The sequence below is a fragment of the Heterocephalus glaber genome, unplaced genomic scaffold (assembly GCF_053883595.1).
Source record: "Heterocephalus glaber isolate CG9 unplaced genomic scaffold, H.glaber_assembly_v1.0 deba00001066, whole genome shotgun sequence".
Classification (NCBI taxonomy): Eukaryota; Metazoa; Chordata; class Mammalia; order Rodentia; family Bathyergidae; genus Heterocephalus; species Heterocephalus glaber.
In genome coordinates this window covers 790,099-812,449 of record NW_028258186.1, presented here as the reverse complement: position 1 = coordinate 812,449, position 22,351 = coordinate 790,099, and the positions used below count along the sequence as shown (strand labels likewise).

Here is a 22,351-nt window from a genome sequence, read left to right as displayed (position 1 = left end):
ACATTCAGAAAGCCCTGGTCAGAGGAAACAGCTTGCAAATGGGTGGAAATTTTGAAAAGCAAACAGTTTTTTAACTGCCTGGGGAGGATCTTAATTGTCTCTGCCCCACTACAAAGTCGGCAATTCTAGCATCTAACCACTGGGTGTTTTATGAAAAACACATCATCAAAAAAGACAATCACCATTGGTTCTTAATTAGCTTTATGGTTTTACTCAGGAGGGATGTAAAAATCACATTATTATAAAGACTTCAAAAAACATGGATGCTTCATTATGAAGTCAAAAAGGTATTCTAGATTAAGTGACGCTGTACCCCAAGAAGAATTAAAGCCCGTAGCTACCAAATTGTAAGACTACTTAATAACAAGATTCAGTGTGGCTTTGGGGGGAGGAGAGAAGGTGCATGTGTGCCTCAACTGCGGTGATGGGTTCCTGAGTATGTACATATGTGAAAACTTGCCAAGTTGTATAGTTTAAATATATGAAGTTTACTGCTTGTTTTTTTTTTAAGAGTAGGAAAAATTTATTGGGAGAAACTTCTGCCTAAGAGAGAAAGAAGGGGGACCGGAAAGTGGGATGCCTGCCCACCCCACTTTTCAAGGATGTTTTATACAGCAAAGCCATGTGGTGAGGCGGGTACAAAGTGGGACAAAACTATAAGATATAATGGAAATTTACAAGGTGGGCATGAGGTGGGACAAAACCATGACCAACCAATAAGATTACAAGCACAGTCACCCAGGTAATATTGATTAAATGGGGGAGCAAGTCATGTAGCAAACGTACAAGGATTTTCAGTAAGGGTGGGAGTCAGGGATATTTCCTGGAGAGGCTGGGTTAAGACCTTGCCCCCCCCCCCAGGTGATTGATACCTGTTTACAATATCAATCACTGCTATTCATCCTACGCGGCTGTGGTAGTTTCTCTCCTTTTACAGTGCTGACCTTCAGTGAATGTGTCTTCACTCTCCTCCATGTTGGCTCCTCATGGGCTGGTCCTGTCTGACTGCCTACAAGCTATCTAATCAACTTACCTGTCTGCAATATTTACCCCTCTGAAGAAGTACCCCTAACTGCTGTGAGGGGCAAAGGGCGAAGACCGTTCTGGCTACTTCCAGCTGAAGAGGGTCATAGTCGTGATCAGCAGTCAGAGTTACTCTACAGAGTTACTCTACACCCATCTAAAGGCCTTCAATATCTGAAGTTTACTGCTTGTTAACTATACCTCAAAAAGTAGGCAATGAATAAATAAAATATATGTTTATGGTAATAAAAACCTCAAAATAGAAAGCTCCCTTCCCAGAGCTTCATTCCCCAGCAACAACCACACTTAACTAGACCTATTTTTAATTCTGCGGATTGCCTCCATCACTATAAATATAGCTCTGCCTCTATTTCTTCATTTGTCAATTTTAAAGTGTTTACTGACCTCTCATTTTACAAGATGAAAAAATAAACTTTCTCAAACAACTATCTCCTCTTTCCAATCTCTGCTGACTTCAAGTTTAATTTTTAGTTCTGTTTTCCATTAGCAGCAGCTGCATCATAAACAATGTTCAGGACTTTTCTGTTCCCATTGCTCCTCTAGGCACTTTATACACATTAACTCATTTTATCCTTAGAATAACCCTGTCAGATAAAACTATTACTAGTCCCATTTTTGAATGAGAAAACTAAGACACATTTAAGAAATCTGGTCAACTTTAAGGTGTAGAGCTACTATTTCAATCCTGGTAGTCTGATCCAGATTTGTTTCCTTAACAACTCTGTTGTTCCGCCTCAGCATGGGGCTCTCTATAATAAACACATGTAAACCCTGCTTTGACTCCTCAAAAATCCTGACAAAGGATTTCCCTCAGCTCCCAGTTTGCTGAAGAATCCACCTTCACCCCCTCCTACCACTTCACTTCCCCTTGCTCTCTGATCCTTGCTCCAGCATGGCCTTTCTTCCTTCCTTCCTTCCTTCCTTCCTTCCTTCCTTCCTTCCTTCCTTCCTCTCTCTCTCTCTTTCTTTTTTTGAGACAGGGTCCTGCTAACATAGGTCAGAGTGGCCTTGCACTCACTATGTATCCCAGGCTGGCCTCAAATTCATGGCAATCTCCCTGCCTTAGCCCTCGAAGACTGGGATTACAGGTGCATGCCACCACGCCCAGCCACCATGGCATATTATTTCCTCATCTGTTCTCGAACTACGAGGTTCTAATCCTTTCTCTGTAAATTGATAGTAAAAGTTGAAAACTAAAAAGGTACCATTTACAATCATTTCTCTGTGGAAATAATGTCCACTGCAGAACCAAGTAGTGCAGTCGAGCCTCACACCTGGAAGATCTCTAACTCCCTGTGGAAAGGAGAAAAACTTGAAGGCTTGGAAAGGGGTAGGACAATAATCAGCATTTAAACCACATATCTGCGTATTGCAATGGAATCCTCAGTATTCTTGATAGGAGGGGAGTAAGTTGTGCTTCTCTCTGGCCCCTCCCCAAAATAAGCCATTTCAGGCACACAACGAAGTTCACTTTCTTCTTTAATCCGCTTCTGACAAAATCAAGGGAAGGTGGTGCTTTTGAGTTGGTAGGCCTGGGGGCTGCCCAGTGCCTGCCTTCCGGGCCTCTGTTTCCACACATAAAACGAGGGGAGCCTGTGGGACAAATGCAAGGCCCTGACTAGTCCTGTAATCCTGGCAGCAGGATTATGTAAGCCTCATTAAAAGCTTTCAGAAAACATCTCCCAAATCAAGGCTTAGGGAGGCAAACGGGCACAGCAGTAAAGAAGCTCTAGAATGGAACCCTGTCCCCCACTTGCTTGCTGGCGACAAGTCCTTGGACCAGCCCCATGCTTGTTGGGAGGGTCAAGCCAACTAATTGAACCAAGTGGGATAAGGCTTCTTTAGCTGATGATTCTCAGCTGCTCCAAATTATACCCCCACATCCTTCCCTAGGCTCTTACACATGCCAAGAACCCTCGAGAAGGTGCAACAAAGGTAACAGTGATCTTCTTAATCTACTCAACAAAGCCGGCATACCATCCAAAAGTGAACTAAAAATTTACCACACTCTAAATGGCTCTTGCTAAATCAAGAAAAAGCCACCCAGTTGAGATGAATATGAAGCTTGTGTTGTGGTGAGCCTCACTCTGAGCTAGGCTTCCCTCTACGTCAGAGGTGGTGAACCTATGGCACGCGTGCCGCAGCGGGATGTTTGTTATCATTGAAAGCTCTAAAAGGTTTACCATCACTGCTGTGTCATCCTCCCAGGCAATCCCAAGCAGAAGCAAAGGCTTCTGTGGCCCTCTCACTCTGGGAGATCACTCCACATCGGCCCTCTGGAATCTGTGTGCTAGGGAGACTCAAGGTACAGGCTGCTCTCCCATCTTGTGTGAGCCCTGTCCTGGGAGAGGGCACAGCTGTCCAGGGTTGCCTCTAGTGTGTCTACCTCTGGTCAACGGATAAGGCAGTCCACTGTTGTCGCACAACTAGGCCAGGCCCTCAAGGCAGCTGTGATAAGTTCATAACGCTGACTGGTCTAAATCTGCTTGGCTCCTGTCGTAATAGCTGTTTTCATAGGTAGTAGCTGACTCCCCTATGCCTCCCACAGCATGAAATTCTCTCCAAAGGATTTCAAATGCAGCCAGGGCTAGTACGCAAATAGAATGAGCAGTTGTTGAAAGTTTACGCTATGCCAGGAGTTGCTGTAAATGTTTTACATGTGTTATACCAACCCTCCCAGCCACCCATGTGACAAATGCAGAAATTGAGGCAGTGACAGGTGAGGTAACTTGCCCTGGGCCACAGAGCTAGAACAGGAGTCAGGATTCAAACCCACGCTGGCTGGCTTTAGTGCTAGTGTTCTTGACTTCAACACAGTCCCACCTAAATTGGTTGCCCTTTTAAAAAATTGTTTTGTTTACTTTTAAAGTTTTATTTTTATTAATACATGTTTGTAGTACATGATTTCGTTCCTCATGGGGAGTCAGTACATATATGTGGTACATCTTCATTCTTTTTACACCCCTCTCCAACCCCCTCCCTCAGTCTCTTGGTCCCTTTCCCATTTGCAAAAGAGCTTCACCTTCTTGAGGGTGATGATAAAGACCCCCAAATCTTAACTTTCAGAATGCCCTGCTGTGCCCCTTCCTCTGCAACACCATTCAGCTCGGCCCATAATTTTGCATCTCTGGGTCTGATTGAACTCCATGCAGCCCAGCTGGGCCCCACTCCTTGCATAGAACAACTGCTCATGTCATTTCTAGAAGTGGATTCGTGTTTACCAAACAGGCCTCTCTTGTATGTTTTGACACATAGAAACTTGTAGAGAGCAGCAGAGTACCACAATGGGCATTTGTGTTTTATACATGGTGCCCCATTTAACACCTTCAACCTCTGCCAATGAGGACACTGAGGCTCAACAAGGTTAAGTAACTTGTTAGCAGCTAAACAGTTACAGAGCTGGGGCTCAAGGTAAAAAGGGCTGACACTCCAAATTTTATAATCTTTTGGATAAATCACATTGACACAACTGGAAGTCAAATATCATTATCTTTGAGCTTATGCCTCTGACACTTTTCAAGAACAGATTGTAAAACTGGAGTAAAAACATCACTGTTTTCTGCCATAGATATAAAGTCTATAGATAAAATAATTTTGCTTTAGCAACCAGATTGCTACAAAATGAGTTTTAAAGAAGAGGTTTGAACTGTTAGGTCAGGAGATTTTTTTTTTTTCTAAAACTGAGCACATTTGTTGAAGCCTCCATCACTAGAAGTGAGCATTTACCAGCTGGCCTGAGTCCGAGGCCAAGGACAGGCCAATAAAAATCTCAATTAGTCAAACAATCCTCCCTATGCACTCTTCAACAAGGTCATTAAAATACACCCCGGTTTCTGCAAAGTTAGCTGCGCCTGAACCTTGCTTCCTAGACTTGGTGCAACCCTGACTGAAAACCTCTCAGAGAAGCCCTTCCGGAAACGTGGTAAGGTGTTCAATTCAATCATGACTGAAGTATGCAGCCCAATTTCCACTTACAAAAGGAATAAGTACAGTTGTAATTGAACTAATGAAAGAAAACTGTTTTTCTTTAATTAAATTCTAATTTGTTCTCAGTACTGGGGATTGAACCCACAGCCTTCACACTGAGGTATATCCCCAAGCCCTTTTAATTTTTTATTTTGAGACAGGGTCATGCTAACTAACTTGCCCAACCAGTGCTTGAACTTGCAATCCTCCTGTCTCACCCTCCCAGAGTGCTGCAATTACAGGCATGTACCACCATTAATATCTTTATTAACATAACTATTTTTCTTTTTGGTACCAGGGATCAAACTCGGGTCCTTGCACTTGCAAGGCAGGCAGTGGAACCACTGAGCTAAATCCCCAGCCTAACGTAACTATTTTTCATTTAAGTAATACTTCTGACATGAGTTACAAATACTAATCAAAATTTATTTTACATGCAGTATAAAACCATTCAGCAATGTATAAAAATCTTGACTTTTTAAAATGAAACTTTCAATTTTGAGATGTGTAGATTCATTTGCAATTGTGATAAATAAAACAGATTTCATGTACCAGTCACCCAATTTCCTCCGTGGTAACTTATTACAAAACTGTGGTGCAGTATCAGAACCAGGATATTGACAAGGGCACCATCAAGATACGGAACAGTTTCATCGCAGGGATGCCTACTTTTGCCCCTACCCATCTTCTAAGACCCTGGCAACCATTAATCTATCCCCATTTCTGTAACACTGCAGTATTCACGCCTTTGGTTTCAGCGTTTTAAACTCAATGTAAGTCCCTTAAAATCCACCCAAGTTTCTGTGTGCATCAACATTTCTTTCCTTTTATTCTTGAATAACATTCCACAGCATGGATGTGCCACAGATTAACACCCGTTGAAGACCTGGGTTGCTTCCAGTTTGTAGCTGTTACAGTCATGTATAGGTTTCTATATGAGCGTAAGATTTCATTTCTCTGGAACAAATGCCCAGAACACAATTGTTGGGTCACATGGTACCTGTATGCTGTTTTTTAACTGTCACTGTTTTCTGGAGTAGCACTATCATTTTATACACTCACCAACAGTGGATGAATGATTCAACTTCTCCACATCCTTGCTAGTCTTTGGTGTTTTGCTGTCGTTTCTTTTTTAATTCTAGTCATTCTGATAGGTATGAAATATTTCATTATGGTTCTGATTTGCATTCCCGTATTGGCCAATGATGTTGATTATCATCTCATGTGCTTATCCGCCATCCATATAGTCTCATTGGTGTAATGTCTTTTCTCTACTTCCTAAATGGATGGTTTGATTTTTTAGTTAGGTTTTGAGTTTTCTTTATATATTCTAGATACTAGTCCTTTGCCAGATATGAAGTTTGCAAAGATTCTCTCCTGCCCTGCAACTTGTCTTTTCATCCTCTTAACAGGATTTTTCAGAGCAAGTTTTTAAAAGATTTTTTAATCAGTTTTTACTTTTATAAATTGTACTTTTAGTATCAAATCTAAAAAAATCTTTGTCTGGCTCAGGTTCCTCGAGATTTTTCTTCTAAAAGTTTTGCATTTTTATAACTGCATGAGTTAATTTTTGTAGATGTGTAACTTCAATCAAACTTCTTTTTTGGTTTCTGCTTACAGAAGTCCAATTACTCAAGCAGCATCTGTTGAAAAGACTATCTTTCCTACACTGAATTGCTTGAGTCTTTGTTTTTAAAGAAATCGGGTCAATTTCTGTTCAGTGCCATTAGTCTGTGTCTAAAGTCCTGCCATATAGTCGTGATTACTATAGCTATAAAATGTCTTTAAACCATGTAGACTGATTACTCCCTCTTCATTCTTCAAAATTGTTTCAGCTATTTTAGTTCTATTGCCTTTCTATATAAATGTTAGAATAATCTTTGTCTCCATCTACAAAAATATCTTTGTAGGATTTTGATAGGAACTGTGCTGACCCATATATCAATTTGGGGAGGTGACATCTTTACTAAGTTGATTGTCCAAATACATGAACATAGTATGTCTCATAATTTAGATTTTCTTTTGATTTTTTTCTTCAGTTTTTGGTAGTTTTCAGTATACCAGTCTTATTCATGTTCTATTAGACTTATACATAAATATTTTGTTTCTATGGTGCTAATGTAAAGGATAGTGTATTAATTTTGGTTTTCATGCGTTGCTAGTACACAGAAATAAAACTGATTTTTGTATATTTATCTTCTATCCAGTGCTAAACTCACTTATTAGTTTTATGAGGATTTTTTGCTGTTCTTCCTTCCATGATTGTTTCCTTTCCATTCAGAGAACTTGCACTAGCCATTCTTTTTTTTTTTTCATTATCCAAATGATGTAACACTTTTATTATCACCTGATGTATTCACTGATCAAATAAACTACCCATATCAAGACAACCATATTAATAAATCAACAATGACAATACACAACAAAAGAGGTGCAATATAATTCACAGTGTAGGTTACAATGACAATAGTAAGCACAACCTGAACAGCACTTCTTGTGCTGTTTGAATTATGTGCAAATGCAGATTCTACATTTTATCACCAGAGACTGGATTATCTCAGAGGTGAACACATGTCTATTTTGGAAAAGGTAAGAGTGTGAACGGGAAGCAGGGCGCTAGCCATTCTTATGAGATAAGTAGGCTGGTAACAAATTCTCTTAATTTTCCTTCAAATTTCCTGAAAATGATTTCACCCAGAAGCATATTTTCATTGTTAGCAGTTTTTCTTTCAGCACTTGAAAAAATGTGCCCCTTCCTTCTGACTTCATGGTTTCTGATAAATTCACTGCCATTAGAATTAATTTTTCCTGGGCCCAGGATTTAGCTCAGTGGTTCTGCTGCCTCCCTCACAACCGCAAGGTCCCGAGTTCGATCCCCAGAACCAAAAAGAAAAAAAAAGAATTAATTTTCCCGGAGGCTGAAGCAGGAGGATCACTGTGAGTTCCAGGCCAGCCTGGGCTACATAGTGAGTTCACGGCCAGCCTGAAATACAAGCAAGACTCTCTCTCAAAAATTAAAAAAAAAAGAGGGGCTGGGGATTTAGCTCAGTGGGTTTCACCACCTTCTGCGCATGCGCAAGGACCCGAGTTCGATCCCCGGTACCAAAAAAAAAAATAATTAAAAAAAAAATTTTTTTAAAGTATTAATTTTCCCGGGGCCAGGGATTTAGCTCAGTGGTTCTGGTGCCTGCCTCACAAGTGCAAGGTCCTGAGTTCGATCCCCAGTACCAAAAAAAAAAAAAAGAATTAATTTTCCCTATAGACACTGGGCATAGCAGTGCACACCTATAATCGCAGTACTCAGGAGGCTGAGGCAGGAGGATCGCTGAGTTTAAGGCCAGTCTGGGCTACAAAGTGAGTTCAAAGCCAGCCTGAAATATACAATGTCTCAAAAAACAAAAAAATTCCTTACAGGGAAGGTATTTCTCTTACTACTTTCAAGATTTCTTCTTTTGTATTTCTCAGATGTTTGACTATGATGTATATCTTGGTTTGGATTTTTTGGGGAGAGTTTCTCTTATTTGAGGTAACTCAGTTTCTTGAATCTGTAGGCTTCTTTTGCCAAATTTGGGAAATTTTTAGCCATTATTTCTTCAAGTACTTTTCAGGTCCTTCAAGACCCTTTTTCTCCTTCGGGACTTGGATGACACAAATGTTTGATTTTTTTCTTATAGCCCCACAGGTCCTAGAACCATTCATTTCTCTTTCATTCAAAATGGATAATTTGTTGCTCTATTTTCAAGTCCACAAATTCTTTTCTCTATCCACTTTACTCTGCTGCTGAACCCTTACACTGAATTTATTTTGGTTACTGTATTTTCTAGTTTTAAAATTTCCCCTTGGTTCTTCTTTAGCTCATATTTCTTTGCTGAAATTTTAAAAAAATTTTCTTTCAGTTTTTTAAATTATTTCAAGCATATTTGTAATTGATTACTGATGGCTTTAAAATCTTTTGCACATAATTCTCTCGTGCATCATAGTTTTGGCACCTGTTGTGTTTGTGTGTGCGTGTGCGTATGTGCATGCTGGGGATAGAATCCATGGCATTGAGTATGCTAGGCAAGCAGTCTACCACTGAGCTACATCTCCAGCCCACAATGATTCTTTTTTTCATTCACTCTGAGATCTCTATTCATATTATGACAAATGATTTTTCAATTGAAATCAGGTCATTTGGGGATTATATCTGAGACTATGGGTCATATTTAAACCTTCTGACTTGGCTAGCTTTCTCTGATACTGCTTTATTATTGCCAGGTAGAAGTCTAGACTCAGCCTTCATTGACATCAGAAGGTAGAAGCTTCTTTGTTACTGCTAAGCAAAGGCATGAGTTACAGCTCCTAGCTAGACTTCCATAGAATTCTCTCTGGGTGAGAGGGGAAAAGATGCCTCATTACTATAGCCCCACATGGCCTTCAGTGGCACTGAACTGGAGGGGGGTAACCTCCTTATCAACAAATAATAATAAAAGTCCTGGCTCTCCACTAGGCAACCTCATATATTATCCCCAAAGTGAGTTGGTGTGCCTCCTTACAGCCTGCCAGGAGTGGAACTGTGGGCTCCCCAACTGGCTTTGCTAGTGGACCTGGTGTTTCTGTGGCATTTGGCATTTGTCTGGAATAAGGTGGTCTGTGTGTAAAAGTTTTCTTCTTGTGAAGCAGCTCCTTTCCTGGTCTTCTAGCTACAGAGTAGCTTTTTCTTCTCTGTACCTATTGACATTTCTGAGTCACTGGCTTCTTCAGCAATGAGTCTCAGATATATCTGGCAAATACAAAACCCAGTGCACTGAGCATGATGTCTTTCCTTGGGTTCTGAGGTCCTTAACCAATCTGCCTTCAGCTCTCTTTGTTTCAGATTGCTCTTATGTTTATTTTATAGATAATGTCCAAGGGTTTTAGCTGTACATAGTATGAAGAATAAGAGAAAGTACAACTGCTCCATCTTTCTGGAAGCAGAAGCCTTGACATTTTAAAGAGATCCTTCTTGGGACTGGGAATGTAGCTCAATGGTAGAACACTTGCCTGCCAAGGCAAGGCCCCCAGTTTGAGGAGGAAGGGAGAGAGAGAGAGAAAGGGAGAGAAGGAGAAAAGGAGAAAGTGGAGAGGGAGGGGAAAGTGTGGGGGGGTAATACTCAATTTAAGAAATATTAACCAAGAAGTTAAGCGTACTGAAGCCTTTCCCATACACTGTCGCCCCTTCCCTCCAAAACCCTTCTGGAAATTTTTGTTGAGGATACAGAATTTAATTACTATACTGTCCTGTTCAATGATTAAACTTTGTGTAGCACTTTCCCCATTTTGTCCTTTTGCTTCAGAATGTTTAGGGAAGAGATCTAGCATGTGTGTGCATGGGTAATGGGAGGATGGGAGGGATACTGAGGAACAGAAAGATGATGACAATAATGACAGAGCCAGAGAAGCAAGATGGTTACATTAAAACCAGTGTCCTAATCTCCGTAAGGCTGGCAAAAACTGGATCCTATGGACGGAACATAACTGAAGAATGTTCTAGAAACAAAAGCATTTAGAAGCTTATACTCTAACCCAAATGCTTTTATCCTTACAGATAAGGAAACTGTCCACAGAGATTATACAAGGTCACAAAGCCAACCAGTACTGTTTGTACTACTCCATCAGGCTCCCTCTTTCTGACCTAATTCTACTTTTCAAACAATGGAAACTGTGATCGACTGTGTCATTTCTACTAATAGTTCTTAGAAATGTTTCATTACAATTTGTACAGTGAACCCTTGACTTACGAACTCAATTTGTTCCCAAGGGCTGGTTGTAACTCAAGTTGGTCAACTGAAGGCTTGGGCTCCTCTACACAGCCTTCAAAGTCTCTCTCCTGTACACAGGCAGATCTGTGTCCCACACAGGAAAGGATGTTGTAATGTTCCTTCCAGGACTCTTTTAAGGGTTAAATCTGTATCTGAGACCCTCTGGAAGCACAAGTGGCCAGCATTCAGGTCATAACTCAAGACTTTGGTCGTAAGTTAAAACTAAAATTCCAGTTGGAACCTAAATTGTTTGTAACGTCAGGCTGGTCATAACTCAGGCATCCACTGTAATGGTATTTTTTCACCTAATCCGTGGATGATTACTTTCACATCTTGTTCTTAATTTTTTTTGACAAGTTTGAGGGAGACTTTTTCTTTCTTTTTTTTTTTTACTGTTAGCCTAATAAAAAAAAATGAAAGCAACTGAGATGGCAGTTGGGGAGGTAAGGAAAACAGTTTATTACATTTCTCTTAGTAGCCTTAATTATCTGGCAATTTGTCAGGATGACTTGGTATTAAAGAATGCATTTATTAATTTAGTTGACCCACGATTCAACATAACAATTCCCTACTCTTTCAGATGGGACAATGTTTGCCAAACTTCTGTCATTTCACAATACTACCACTACAAGTTTGGCTTGCTATATCTGGATATCACTTGTACTAACATTAATATTTGTCTTTATACTGATTTAAAATTCACTTCTTTTATATACTTTGTCTGCTCTAAGCAATAACATCCATTAAATCAGAAGCTTGATGTGCTAGTTTTCTAATTCACAATAAAATAATTAGATAACTATTGCCAAGCATGGTGGCACACACCTGTCATCCTAGCACTCAGGAGGCTGAGGTAGGAGGATTACCACAAGTTTAAGGACAGCCTGGGCTACACAGTGAGTTCCTGGGGTACACAGTGAGTTCAAGGCCAGCCTGAATTACAGAACGAGACCCTGTCTCAAAAAAAAAAAAACCTATTAAAATATGTCCATGAATATACCATCCAAACTCATCTCCTACAATACCAGTGATATTATTACCACATTTTGAGTAACCTGACCTTGAGTGACAACTTATGATACAAACAGAGAATAAATAACTAGGGCCAGGGATTTAGCTCAGTGGTTCCACCGTCTGCCTGGCAAGCACAAGGTCCCAAGTTCAATCCCCGGTACAAAAAAAAGAAAAAAAAAGAATAACTGGAATAACTGTTCTCAATACCTAACATGAGATGCTTATTATTCAGGGCTGTAGTAATGAACCAGACATGTTTGGTCCCATCACCAATTTAAACAGACATAAACTTAGGAAGCCTAAGTTTTCAGGTTTTGCACAAAAAATATATAAGACAATTATTTTCTTTCCTCGGATATTATGATTGGCTAAGATAGGATAAGGGCAAAGAAACTGTATTTTCAGAGCCAGGCCAGGAAGCATTGGTGCAGGAAGACAAATTTTTAAAAACAGTAGACAGGAGGCATAACATTTAAAATCACTAGCTTTTCAACGGGGTGATCTGGGTTCAAGTCCCAAGTTTAACTGTCTAATCCTAAGCAATTAGGCCTCCATTTCCTCATCGGATAAATGATGATAACAGTAATAACTACTTCATGGGTGATTTTAAGGCTTAAATGGATGACATGTCAAAAAGTATTATAAAACCAGTGAGCCTCATTTGTGCTAGAGAATGATGAGAATGATGATGATGATATAAAACCACTCTCAGCAGCCAACAACTCACAAGACAACCAGAATTTCAAGATGCAAGTAATCTGTTCTATATAAACAGCTGTTTCCATTTGACTTGAGTTTAACTTATAATTTAACCCCCAAACTAAATGTATATTTCAAATAAGATATATTTACATAATAGATAGTTTCAAATATTAACAACTAATGTCTGCAACTTAGATCCTCAAGGGACTATATCTGGACCTTCAGGACCAAACTCATGCACTAGCTCACATGCCAGAAAGGGTCTTGGAGCTCAGCTTTAAAAATTACTTTATTTATAAGGAGCATGTACAACTATCCTGTGTTTTAGAAATATTTTATGCTATCTATTTATCTATTTTTGAACCCCAGGCCTCACACATGTTAGGCAATCGCTCCTACCACTAAGACACATACTTAACCCTTTTTAAAATTTTATTTTAAGACAGGGTCTCACTAAGTTGCTCAGACTGGCCTCAAACTTGTGATCCTCCCGCCTCAGCCTCTGGAGTAGGTGGGATTACAGACTTATGCCCCTATATTCGGCGTGCTTTTATTATTTAAAGAAATCTCTTTGAAGAAAGCATAACAGCTCCCAAATTATAAATTGAGTGCCAACTTTGCAGATTTGGCTAGAGAGAAAATATAACACAGACAGTTATAAAACATCCCCTCCTATAATAATTCAAAGGCTTTAGCTATTATCACATATAGAGATTTAAATTTTAACTTCCAAAGTATAGAAAAGCCTTATTTTTTCTGAATACCATCTGTTAAACCATTCTGACATGAGCTAATTCTGCTACACAAAATTTGTAAATGGACTAAAATTGATAAAACTTGGTTGCCTCATGTTAAAGTACAGATTTGGTCTGCTCTGTTAATGTAAAGGTTAGAAAGCTAGCCACGCAGTCAGCATTCAATCTCCCACAGAAGCCACACAACACTCACAGCCATCCAACCATACTGCAACCATTACAGTTCCCTCACAGATGGCCATGAGGAAAATCACCCCAAGGGCCCAGAGCTATCTTCTACTCCTCCGTGTCCCTCAGCCTCCCCTTCGATGGGCAGTTCCTCAGGTAAGTGAGAGCAACAAATGGGACAAGTGGCCAGCCACCCAGGCATTCATGATGCAGTGAATTCTCCCAGCAGGAAGGGAGTGTGTTTGCCCGGGAAGAGTATGAAGACAAGGAGCCCCAGCTGTTCCTTTGAGGGCAAACATGAGAACCAGGTAACAGAGGATACTCTTCTAGTTGGCAGATGATCCAGTTTCCACTCATCCACAGCTACACGCCTGTGGCAGGCATAAGCAACAGCATCTGCTGGCTAGAGAAGCAAGGGACAGCTAGCTCCACAGCTAAATCTCAAAGGCATGGCCTCTCGAGTCGGTTTCTGTGCTTGCTCCTTTATGAGCTGTGGAGAAACTGTGACTAAAACCCCTCCACAAGGAGCAGCTCTTGAGAATTAATTAGGACCTTCACTGCAGTTCTGGAGCTATTTGTGAGATTTAATGTCTGCCAAGGACCATGATTCTGAGAGACTGTTAACTGATGGTAGTCCAGGATACCAAAAATATTCTACACATGCTTGTGAAAAACCAGTCGTCTTATGGTCCTAGCAGACAGAAATACCTACAAGAAACTAGAACCTCCATTCCAGCAAACACCATAACTGAAATGTAAACATGGCTTCATTTAGTGTACCTGTAATAGTCTTTGAACAATAAAACAGAGTCAGTCTTTAGCCTGAACAAGATGGAGCAAGGGACTTTTTGCGCGCTTATTAACTGACTTAATAAGCAACTGTTGAGCACCTATGATATTCTAGGACTGTGCTGGGAAACCAGTGGTGAGTGAAATAGCACCAATCTCTGCCAACAAGGAGCATTATCACTCTTAATGTTAAAACAAGCAAGGATACAATTTTTAAAATAAATAAGAGATTTTTTCACTTCAGTAATGACTAGAAGAGGAGGCTGTCTATATAATATTCTTCAATTCTACAAGTGTTTCTACACTCTAGTATCACATGATAATGCTGAATACTCACAGGTAATGCCTAAACACAAAAACAAATTGTGAAGTTAGAGAGATATTGTACATCAAGAATGTTGTTTTTTTTTTTTTAGTGCCGGGGATTTAGCCTAGTGGCATCACGCCTGCCTTGCAAGCACAAGGTCCTGAGTTCGATCCCTGGACAAAAAAAAAAAAAAAAAAAAGGAATGTTTTGTTTTTTTTTTTCTGAAATACAGAATATTTTAAAAGAAAATATATACTTCTTCTTCTTTTTTTTTTTTTTTTTGAGATAGAGTCACATTATATAGTCCAGGCTGGCTTCAAACTTGAGATCCTCCTGCCTCAGTGGCTGGGATTATAGGCATGTGACACCTGACTGAGCTGTGCATTTCATATAATAAAATGGAATCAGAATTTTAAAAGAATGATCGTAATCTAAAGACAGTTTTTTTGTCTTTTTAATTACAAAACTATGGCCAAATATACTGGATACCGGTAAAATTTCTCTTCGAAATTTAAGATCAAACAATGTCTTCTTTCCCAAGCAAATGGCAGTTAAACATCAATGGGCCAGAGGCTCCCTTGAATTAAAACTGCAAAGCTTCTTGGCTGCTTAATATACTGAAAATGAATTAAACACTCGATGTCACTTACCTTGTAATCTCTGGACACATTCTCTGATGTCACTGAACCTGAAATCTGACTAGAAATTGTAGCAGCTATAAGCTGTTTGCACCATTCAACATGTGACCCTGTAGGACTAAAAGAAACAGTGTGATTAATGAATTTTTTAAAATATAGACTCCTGGTGAGAAAAATAAGAACTGAATAGGAACATATACACTGTTTAGATGAATGAACTTTTATTAAACTATTTGGTTACCTTTACATTTAATATAAAAATGGAAATATTGACTGAAAATTAGGAAGATTAGATTTCTGTTTAATTTTAAATGAAAACAATTTTTTAAAAAGTTTAAAAATTCTAGGTGTTGGTTAAGTGTGCCATTCTCTAATATTTAATGGAATTTTATTCAATCACAATTAAATGGAAGATTCTTAATAGAAAATTAATTCTAAAGTGAAACATTTATCTTACAGCATGTTTTTCCCAAACATTCAATTTCACGCTTGCATTTGAGATGTGGAAAACAGTGTACTTTTGAGTGAACCTAAGACTCTAAATGGAGCAGAGCTGACTATGACTTCATGAAGAGCAGAGTAGGAAAATGGCATTACTGTGTATAGTAATAATGCTACCTCCATTTCTGCGAGGGCTTTGACAACTTAGAAAAGGTTCTTCCAGTAACCATGGTGTGACAAGAAGGCAGATCAGGGGCTGGCCAACGTGCTTTTGACATGAAAAAATGGAGGCACAGAGGTGGCAAGGCACAATAGTGCCAGGCTCACTGAGCTAAAGCCAGCCCGCTGAAGCTGTGACCCACCTTCTATGAAAGGACAACAGCACACAGCAATGGCGTCTTGCACTTCCACAGTGCCCAGAAATTCCCAAGCATTCCCACACAAAGAGTCTAGCCCAGCCTCAGCGACCCACTGGACAGATGAGAAAACTCAGCCTCAGCTTTGTACAAGGTCCCTGACTGCTGAGTAGTTGGGCTGCGCTCACCTCTCCTAAAGGACCACAGAAGCAAACTAGGCAAGAGAGAAATGAAAATGGCCCCAGGGAATTGGGTTCCTCCACAATTTGCAGAAACACTGAAGAAATCAAGCAAAGTGGGTAAAGACACTCAGGAAAATTTACTGTGCAGGTAGTTTTCAATGTAAAAAATGTTTCAGATCTTTTAAAACCATATCACTAGTTCAACCACACTCATATACTTGAAGCTTGAAGGAAAGCAACACCTGGAATCTCCAGGAAATATATGAAATAACCTACATAGTAAAATAAAGAAAAGTGAGGTTCTGTACTAGTGATCTAATTGTAGTCTCTATATAAAGAACTCCAAAAAGTCAGACCTCCCAAATTTAATACCCACTCCAAAAATGGGCATCTGAAATGAACAGACACTTCTCAGATGGAGAAGTAGAAATGGCAAATAAATATATGAAAAAATGGGGCTGGGGATGTAGCTCAGTGGCACTGTGCCTGCCTGGCAAGCACAAGGTCCTGAGTTTGATCCCCACTACCAAAAACAAACAAAAAAAGTTCAACAACACTGGTCATTTGAAAGATGCAAATTAAAACAATGCTGAAATTCCCTCTCACTCCAGAAAGAACAGCTATCATCAAGAAATCAAGAAAAAATGCTAGCAGGGCTGTGGGGAAAAAGGAACACTTCTCCACGGTTGGTGGGAGTGTAGACTGGTGCAACCACTGTGGAAATCAGTATGGAGATACCTCAAATTAGGACTAGAGGTCCCATTTAACCCAGCTATTCCCCTGCTGAGGATCTTCCCCAAAGAATTAAAAGAATCATACCATGGTGATATATGTGCACCCATGTTTATAGTGGCACAGTTTGTAATAGCTAAATTTGGAAACAGCCCAAATGCCCATGAACTGACAAATGGATAAAGAAGATGTGGCTTTTTTATATACAATGGAGTACTACTCTGCTGTAAAGAAGGATAAACTTGAGACATTTCTAGCTAAATGGATGCACCTCGAAACCATACCCTTAAGTGAAATAAATTGGACACACATGTGTAAATAGTGCATTGTCTGATGTGAGAAACTGAAAGTGGAAATAAGGACCAAAATGTATAACAGATATTGGGAAATGAGAATAAAATGTTCAAATGAGAAGAGGGACAAGGGAGGGGGAGGGGGTAAGGAAAGAAGGGACAAGGAAAAGAAAAATAGAAGGAAAAAATGGAAAAAAATAAATTGTAGTTTCTGATGAAGACAGCCCAGTGGTCATCCGTGTGGTTGAAAACATAAGCAAAAACCCTCCTTGAATGGGCAGACATTCCTATGATAGGCCCAGAATCTATGACAATCACTAGCCAGTTTCTAACTAAGAGGGAGGAGGGAAAGGAGAGGGATTTCCTTTTTAAAGGTTCACACCTTTAGCATATGTGCTGCCTAAGCGAGCACAAGGTGTGACCTTTATTGCCAGCTTATCTCCTACTTTTCTAGTCATGGTGCTTTTTTCTTTGTCAGCAGGGTCCATGATAGTTAATACAGGAAAAAAAACTGCTGGAACCAACTGCTGACCAAGAGTGAGCTGTTGCTACCATCTGCCCAGCCTGCCTCCCTTCTGATAAGGACACTTCTGTCTCTCTTCTTTAGGGTACTGCACCCCGCCCCCATGTGGTGGGATTCTATGGGCGGGCCCCTTCCTCCTCCCACTCAGAGGTGTTTCCCAGGTTTCCTCTTGGTCCCGAGCTGTGCGCACCTCCCAGAGTTACCGCAGCCCATCCTCCCACCCCCTCAAGGGCCCGCGCAGATGAAAAGCCAGAGAGAGCAAGCACTGGCAATGCGATGCTGTTGTGACGCCGGCCCCAGCAGTCCCCACGGCCATCTCTCCCGATCTGGGGCCCATCCGGGGCCGATCCGGGGCCGATCCGGGAACCAACACTTCTCTGTGTCTTCCCCTCAACTGAGTTGGGATTTTGTCACTGCCTGCAACCAGAGGTGTCCTGGCCAGTGCTGTTCAGAGTGGTACCATGAGCAAGCAGACAGGAGGCCTGGGTTGGGGTCCTGCTCCTGTCAGCAGCCACGTCCTCTCACAGGACGGCAGGGAAGCAGATTACTGGGAAGAGGAGTGGGGGTCCCCTGACCTACAGAGCCAGGCCCACTGCCAAGCAAAGGGCGTACAGGAGCTGGAGGGGACGGCACAACTGGGATGGAGGCCACGTGCCCCAGGCCCCCTCCTCTCTGCCTGTGCACGTGCCCTCTGCACTCCTGGCATCAACAACCACTTGCAGGCCGGAGGCACCCAGCTCTGCTCTCTAACCTGGTCTCTCCCAACCCCCAGGCCCACAGCCCTCACAGCTAAACGCTTCCAGGCCTCACCCGTCCTCCTGCCCCATTCTGAGTCCGGGCCCCTTTGCCAGAGCCCCGTCAGCCTTCTGTGCCCTCCTCCCACCTCATAAGCCAAAGCCCATGGAGATGCCAAAGACTCACCAAAGACCCTCCTAAGAGCTAGGTCTCCAGCCAGACATCGCACCTGACCACCTCTCTGACAGCCGCTTGGGCACACAGAATGGCGGCTCACAGTTGAGGTGCCAAAGCCAAGAGCCCATTCCCTAACTCCACTCCACTTAGAGACTGGTCCATCTCAGCAACACTCTTTCCCACAGCTAAATACCTTGGAATCCTCCTTGACTCTTCTCTCACACCCACAACCAGTCTTCAGCAAACCCTGCTGCCTTGACCCTGCAGGTCTTCCTCAAATTAGATCTAGAATCTCACCACGTGTTCTCTCCTCCACTCCATCTTTCCAGGCTAAACCATCCTTCTCTTACCTGGCCTATTATAGTGGTCTCCCCTGCCCACACAGCACTATGAGAGCCTACTGAAATCTGTATCACATTACGCTACTCCTCTGCTCCAAAGTCCTCAATGGCTCCCTTTGGCCTCCAAGGCTCTCCACCTCACAGGGCCTCTGTGACCTCTCTGACTTCATCATCTCTTACTCCTCTCCTTTGTGCCCTCCTCACTACTGACACTTAATCTCCTTGGTGATCTGTGAACAATTCCCTCACACTAGCACCCCAGGGCCTTTGCCCAGGCCTTGCCTGGAATGTTATTGTCTCAGATACCTGCACAGCTGGATCCCTCACCTCCTTCAGGGCATTCCTCAAATGTCACCTTTCCAGGCTTTTCCTGGTCATCTTACCCAAACTTGAAACTGCTGCCCAAAGCACAGATGCCCAGCACTTCCCATCCACTTCTCACTTCACCTGGTTTTTCCCTCGCACTTACCATCACCTACCAGACAACATCCTGCACTTGTTTCCTGTCTTCCTGCTGTGAAACACACTCTCGCCAAGAGCAAAGATTTGTGTTTGCTCCCTCCTGTGCCCTCAAGCTCAGTGGAATACCTGCAACAGAGTGGGCGCTCCTATTTGCAGAATGAATGCACAAGTGATGAAGCCCTTTAGGACCGGGGATGGAGCTCAGGACCTTGCACTTGCAAGGCAGGCAGTGGCACCACTGAGCTAAATCCCCGGCCCTGCCTTTTGATAGCCTATTGACCACACTCTCTGCCTCTGCGCATGTGCCACACTCCTGCGGAACAATGGTTCTAGAAAGTCTCATGACTGAAAGCCTTCCATGGTGCTCAGAGCTGGGGCAACCAGATCCTTTCTCATCCAAACCAGGACCAAACTGAGCGTTGAAGGATGATGTGGTTAACAGTAACATTGGCCCAACAAGTAAACCAGGACTAACCTATGCGGCCCACCCTGCTGGTAGCTAAGGGGCGTGTTAAAAATGCAGATTTCTGGGCTCCACCCCAGAGGTGGAAGGATTAGATTTAGGGTGGGATCCAAGAATCTGCATTGCAATGGAGATGACTGTGATACAGGTTTCACAGAACCACACCCTGAGCAGTCCCTGCTCAGACTATGGCACAATTCCCTGGGACAGCTGCTGTCCCAGATAAGAGGCCTTCTCTCTTACCAGTCCCCTACTGCGCGCATAGGTCAGCATGTTCCCCACTCACGGCCCAAAAGCCCACCCTACTGCAAGCCCCTAACTTCTATTCATTTTCACCACTCAGTTCAAATGCCAAGCTTCTTCACAAGCCCCTCACTCCTTGAACTACCCAAACTCCCAGCACCACAATATAAATCAAGGTCCCTACCTCCAGGTACAGTGATCACTACTAAGGCTGTAGGGCTTTTAAAACTACTCATCCTTGGGTCTCCCCTGAGCCTCCTGAATGAGAATCCTTAGGAGTGGGGCCACTTGTAATTTTTAAAAAGCTGAAGGAAACCAGAATATGGGGCACTACTTGGGGTGATCTACTCAGGTTTTTTTCAGCTCCTTAGATGATTCAGCCATACACACCATCCCGAGTAAACTGTGTTCACCTCTAGCCTAACACTTCACACAATCAACTTCAGTTGTTGGCTTGTTTGTATCCACCACAAAATAGTAGCAGAGAGCAAAAGCCATCTTGTTCTATTCTGACTTGCCAAGGCCTCAGACACTGCTGAGTATCTACAGATGAGTGAAGTCCACTGTGCCAAGTGCTGTATCAACTGTGATTCCTTTTCAGTGAAACTGGCCTATCGAGAGATTAAAGGACTAAAATATACACTGTAATTACACTGGGCTGGAAAAGTAAGGGAGTGTTTCTTGTTCCCATGCCTTTGGAAACCCAAAAAACTTGGGGACACTGGTATGACTAAGACAGGCAGGAATGAACATCTGAAACTCCCTGAGCTCCATCACAACAGTGTCTGTTGCCTGAGTGCATTCCAACGTTGGGGAAGTGGCCAGGATGTGGGGACAGGATAAGCCATCCCTTGTCCTCAGAGCATGGGGTGCACCTTCCCCGTTGGACACAGCCATTTTTTGCCTCTGATTTCTTTTGTTCTGCAACTGTCTCAGAAGCAGTAGGGTCAGGTGTTTAAGGAAACAATGAAGCGGTCCCTTCAAAGTGTGAAGAACTGAAAGTAAATGATTCTGTACTCTTGCCTCCAGCACAATTTCAAAGTCTTTCTTCCTGATTTTTCGAATCAGGGCATCTGTGCCTCCATCTGCACCAGCTCCCAGCCCTATGGAGTCTGGTCCCCCGTCCCCGCCCCTCCCTCACCACCAAACACCCTCAAGCAGCCTCCTCGGGATGCAGGTCTTCGGGCCACACGAGGCAAGGGGAGGCTGAACGAGAAGAGCCCGGGTGAAGCTGCCCCTCGGGGCACTGGAGGCCCGGCCGAGGGGTTGCCTCAGAGCATGGGAAGGCACCGAGGAAGCGGTTTGACAGCTGCACGCGAGGCGGAAGTCAGGTGCACAGCCCAGGGCAGGTCGGTCGGGGCAGCAGCGCCAGCTGGGGAACCGGATGTCGGGGGCGGGGAGGGGACCGGGGGTGGCGGCGCGTGGGGCCCGCGAGCCGGGTCGTGGGAGGCCGTGGCGGTCCGGCCCCGCTTACCTGTCCAGGGTCTCCACGTTGGGCTGCCGGGAGCCGGCGGCGGCGCTCCCCGCGGCACGAGGAGGCCTCCTGCCGCTCGCCGACCCCAGGCCCAGGCCCGGGCCCCCGGGGCCCTCGCCGCCGGCCGCCGCCGCCGCCGCCGCGGCCGCCACCGGCCTGTCCATGGTGCGCCGCCGCCAGGGAGCCGCAGCCGGGAGGAGAGCGGCGGCCGGAAGCTTCCGCCACGCGCCTCCGCCCGCCCGTCGCTGCCTCAGGCGGCCGCCGCCATTAGCTGTCACCTGGCTGCCCCGAGTTACCCACAAGGCCGCGCGCGGGGGATGGGGGGGAGAGTGGGGTTGGGGCAGGGAGGGCGGTGCTGGGGCGGGAGCCTCATTTGCCCCAGGCCCCGCCCAGGCCCCACCTGACACCGCCCCCAGCATCCCAAGATTTGGGAGCTGGGACACGCTGGTCCAGCGACCTGGGCACGTAGCAGGGCCTGGGCTTCAGAGTCTTCCAAGGGACTATGCATGACGTGCTTGACATAGTCAAACCAGGTTGACTATGGAGACACAAGGTTTTAAAGATTTTTTTAAAGCTTGGGGACATTTGGAATTAAAAACGATTTCCTCCCTTATTTGATTCGCAGAAAAGTTTTCGGGTGGAGACAAACCAGGCTCGTTGGGTGTCCCTGGCCTTGACATCTTGAAGCAAGAGCAATTCCATGCATTTTAGCAGTTCCTTCTTACCCAGTTCTTCTCTTTACATCGGCCACCCACCCACACAGACA

The 22,351-nt window shown here is 43.2% G+C and overlaps 1 protein-coding gene across 12 annotated transcripts in view; it reads right to left on the bottom strand.

Moving 5' to 3' along the window:
* The window catches only part of Mtmr1 (myotubularin related protein 1), a 70,165-nt gene extending 48,302 nt beyond the window's left edge, over window positions 1-21,863 (bottom strand). For 8 of the 12 annotated variants that reach the window (XM_087209768.1, XM_013069027.3, XM_021251649.2 and 5 more), the window contains exons 1-2: window positions 21,586-21,863; window positions 15,176-15,281 (exon numbers count right to left, since the gene is read on the bottom strand). In XM_087209768.1, the coding sequence (XP_087065894.1) occupies window positions 15,176-15,281; window positions 21,586-21,749 (270 nt within the window). In that variant the 5' untranslated portion in view covers window positions 21,750-21,863. The remainder of the gene's footprint in view (window positions 1-15,175; window positions 15,282-21,585) is intronic. The other 4 variants (XM_004874122.4, XM_087209774.1, XM_004874121.3 and 1 more) reach the window with 1 other exon arrangement.
* Window positions 21,864-22,351: the final 488 nt, after the last annotated feature.